This window comes from Apaloderma vittatum, unplaced genomic scaffold (assembly GCF_000703405.1).
Source record: "Apaloderma vittatum isolate BGI_N311 unplaced genomic scaffold, ASM70340v1 scaffold1578, whole genome shotgun sequence".
NCBI classification, from domain to species: Eukaryota; Metazoa; Chordata; class Aves; order Trogoniformes; family Trogonidae; genus Apaloderma; species Apaloderma vittatum.
Window position 1 is genome coordinate 1 of NW_009729995.1, and position 3,115 is coordinate 3,115.

Sequence of the window (3,115 nt, forward strand, 5' to 3'; positions counted from 1 at the left end):
AACTGTTCATTGGGCTTGGGTGGTTTTTCTCGTTTTTGTCGCAGCTCCCGGCCCTCCTGGGGAGCATGGAGCGCTCGGCAGATGGCCCCAGGGCCCTGGAAGGCTCCGATGTTGGGTCACAGAAGGACAGGGTGGTGACCGAGGAGGAATGGCTGCAAAAATGGGAAAAGGGGAACATCGGGTTTCACAAGGAACAGAGGCATCCGTAAGTGCCTTCGCTTTTCTGCCTAAACTCTTTAAAGAAAAAACACCGACGCTGCTCACTCAAAAAACTCTTTAACAGAAAATGCGGCGCTTCGGAAAGGAAAACTACACAGGCACAGCTTGCAGCTGAAGCTCATATACATGCTTTTGTGGCCTACGTTTGCCAAAAAAGGTTAGAGAAAGGATTGAAATGAATTTAGAACTGTTACTCTTGAATCAGTTTTTAAACTATAAAGCTTGGATAGATTGGCTAAAAATCTGAACTTTTCTGATGTGGGCAGTCTGCACTGCTTGTGTAAGTCATGAAACTGGGGCCTAAAACAACATGCAGAGGGCATCAGAGCAATTATTGTGCACTGGAAGACAGGGACCTAAGAGAGCAAACCTGATTATATAGTCTTCCAGCCCATTAAACTTATATTTAAGACCTATAGAAGTGGTTTGATTGATACGGAAGTTTAATAACCATTCTGTTTACACCACCTCTTATGTCATCTTGGAAGTGGTTGGTTGCTTTCCCTGAAAAGACAAACAGAAAACAGAAGAAGCAGAAATGCATTTGTTTCTGATAGAAACTAAATTCAGTTTCTAAGTAAAATAGAAGACGAATGTTTTTCTGATTTTGTTTCTAATGGTATGAAGCAGGTGGAAGTAAGAACCTATGTTCCGCCGTGACGTAGCGTGGAGCGCTCGGCTTTTAACGTGCCGGCACAGATGCTCACAGTGTCCATTAAAACGTGTCTCTTCTTTTGCAGGCTCCTCCAGAAGCATCTGGATGTTCTTTTAAATGGCAGGAGTGGACTGAGGATATTTTTCCCACTTTGTGGTAAAGCTGTTGAGATGAAATGGTAAAGCATGAGAGCAAAAAATGCTATTTGATGTGGGGAGGGAGGGAAGGAGAGGGGGAATTCCCAACCTTATATTGGGGAATGGGAATGTGCCACATCTGTGCTGGTAGGAAAGCGGCGTTGCTGGAGGGAGGAGGTACTTTGGTTTCATTTTGCTGACTTTCTGTATGGTAGCATAAGTGAGATGGATGAGGACTAACTGGAAGGTCATCCTGATTGTCCAGAGTTCAGCTTGGGGAATGCTGAACTTGTGACGGACAGAGTGACTGAAGCCATGCCCTTACTTTTTCAAGGGACCGTGGGGCATGTCACACTGGGAACTGAAATGATTTGTGCCCTGTTTCTAACATTTGTTATTTTACTTTTATTTTTTTCAGAGTGGGTAATATTTATACTTAGGGGCTGTGTTAAGCCAGTGTGGGTTGTTGGGTTTTTTTCTTGGAGGGAAGGGGCACAGACAAGCAAACCCTGACTGAACTGGATCCTCAAGGCGTCAAGCTAGGGCCGGTTACCGGGTTTGATGGCCATAACAGCGGGCTCCAAGGAGCTGCAGGAGTGGAGAGGTTCCCCCACCCTGCTGCCTGCCCCTGCCAAGCCACAGAGGCAGCAGGGTGGACGGCGTGCCTAGGCTGCTGCGGCTCAAAGCAGAAAGTGTTGCTGTAAACTGAAATCCCTGCCTAATCCCTTTTGTTTTTATCAACTCCGTAGAAATAAGTGAATAATCCATCAAATCTAAATAAAGCCAGTAATTCCTTGTTGACTGCGAGTGGTGCTAGTTCAGGCTCAGATCACGGAGGAGAGGCATTCAATAAAATGTGAACGCTTCAGAAAGTCAGGATTAGGCACACCAGAGCATCTTGAAACGAGGATTTCCCTAACCAATAAATGCGGTGTGAGAGGTGCACGCATTTGGTAGTAGCCCACGCTGGGGCCTTCGTGTAAACTTGGGACCTCTCTTTGCTGCGTGCAGGCTGGCAGACATGGGACACAGCGTTGTCGGTGTGGAAGTCAGCGAGCAAGCACTGCAGGAATTTTTTGCAGAACACAATCTGCCTTATTGCGAGGAGCCGGTCCCAGAGATTTCAGGAGCAAAAAAGCTGCAGGTATGTATCCTGTGTTGTTGAGTGATCTGGTGTGGTTAATCATGCAGCGCAGGCGTAACCGAGTGAACAAGTCGTTCTGCTTTTATGCCTGTCTTAGTGGTAATCATTCACCTCTCCTGAAGATGTCTGAAAGGAAGCTGAGAAGTTCTGCTTTTGATCTTACTACTTTGGCCCTTCTTTTCTTATGGCATCGAAGCATCTGAATGTACAGTTGCTTGCCTTGACAGATTAGAACCTCTCTGGAAGGGATCCGGAGAGGAGCCTCAGTGAAGAAAAACTAAAAATGTTTCTCACAGTTTTTCGCCATTACACCTAAGTGTATATTTAAAAATAGTGTATATGTATATTTTAAGGTATAAAGTACAAATACACACTTGCGAGTGTATATGAAAAGATAGATTGCTGATAAGTATTGTTTCCTTTGCCTTTTCTTGTAGAGTACCTCTGGAAACATTTCTCTGTACTGCTGCAGTATTTATGATTTGTCCAGGTAGGAATACACAGGGTGTTTTAAAATTCTGTATAAGCAAACCTGTATTAATACTGTCATAATATTGTGATATTATTTTATCTGAATCAGCCATAAAGATTTGGAACAGGTCCTCTTGGGATAACTCTCATGAACTTGTATGAGAAATGTGAATAGGCAATCTCCAACAAAAACTAACTCTGTTGTTGACCGATAAGAGACGCCGACTAAATATCCTTAAGTAGGCTTCTTGTTCTAAGCCGTCCTGTGAACGTTATAGAAGAACTTGTTTCCTTTTATAGTAAAAACAAATTATCTTTAACATTATTGACAGATTCTAGGAAGCAAAACCCCAGCATAATCCCTTCCTCTGAGTAGCTTAGTTAAAGTAAAGAGAATATACGAAGAGGTGTTGTCTTAGTCAGCTTTTCTTTTAACTAATATCAAATGGGGTTTTTTGCCAATACTGTTGATTAACATATGTGTAGGGA

General features: G+C 43.5%; 1 protein-coding gene across 1 annotated transcript in view; it reads left to right on the top strand.

Annotated features, from left to right (window-relative positions):
• Positions 1-61: 61 nt before the first annotated feature.
• TPMT (thiopurine S-methyltransferase) overlaps positions 62-3,115 on the top strand; it is a 9,890-nt gene continuing 6,836 nt past the window's right edge. The window contains exons 1-4 of the mRNA XM_009874613.1: positions 62-205; positions 960-1,052; positions 2,023-2,155; positions 2,593-2,645. Of these exons, the coding sequence (XP_009872915.1) occupies positions 66-205; positions 960-1,052; positions 2,023-2,155; positions 2,593-2,645 (419 nt within the window). The 5' untranslated portion in view covers positions 62-65. The remainder of the gene's footprint in view (positions 206-959; positions 1,053-2,022; positions 2,156-2,592; positions 2,646-3,115) is intronic.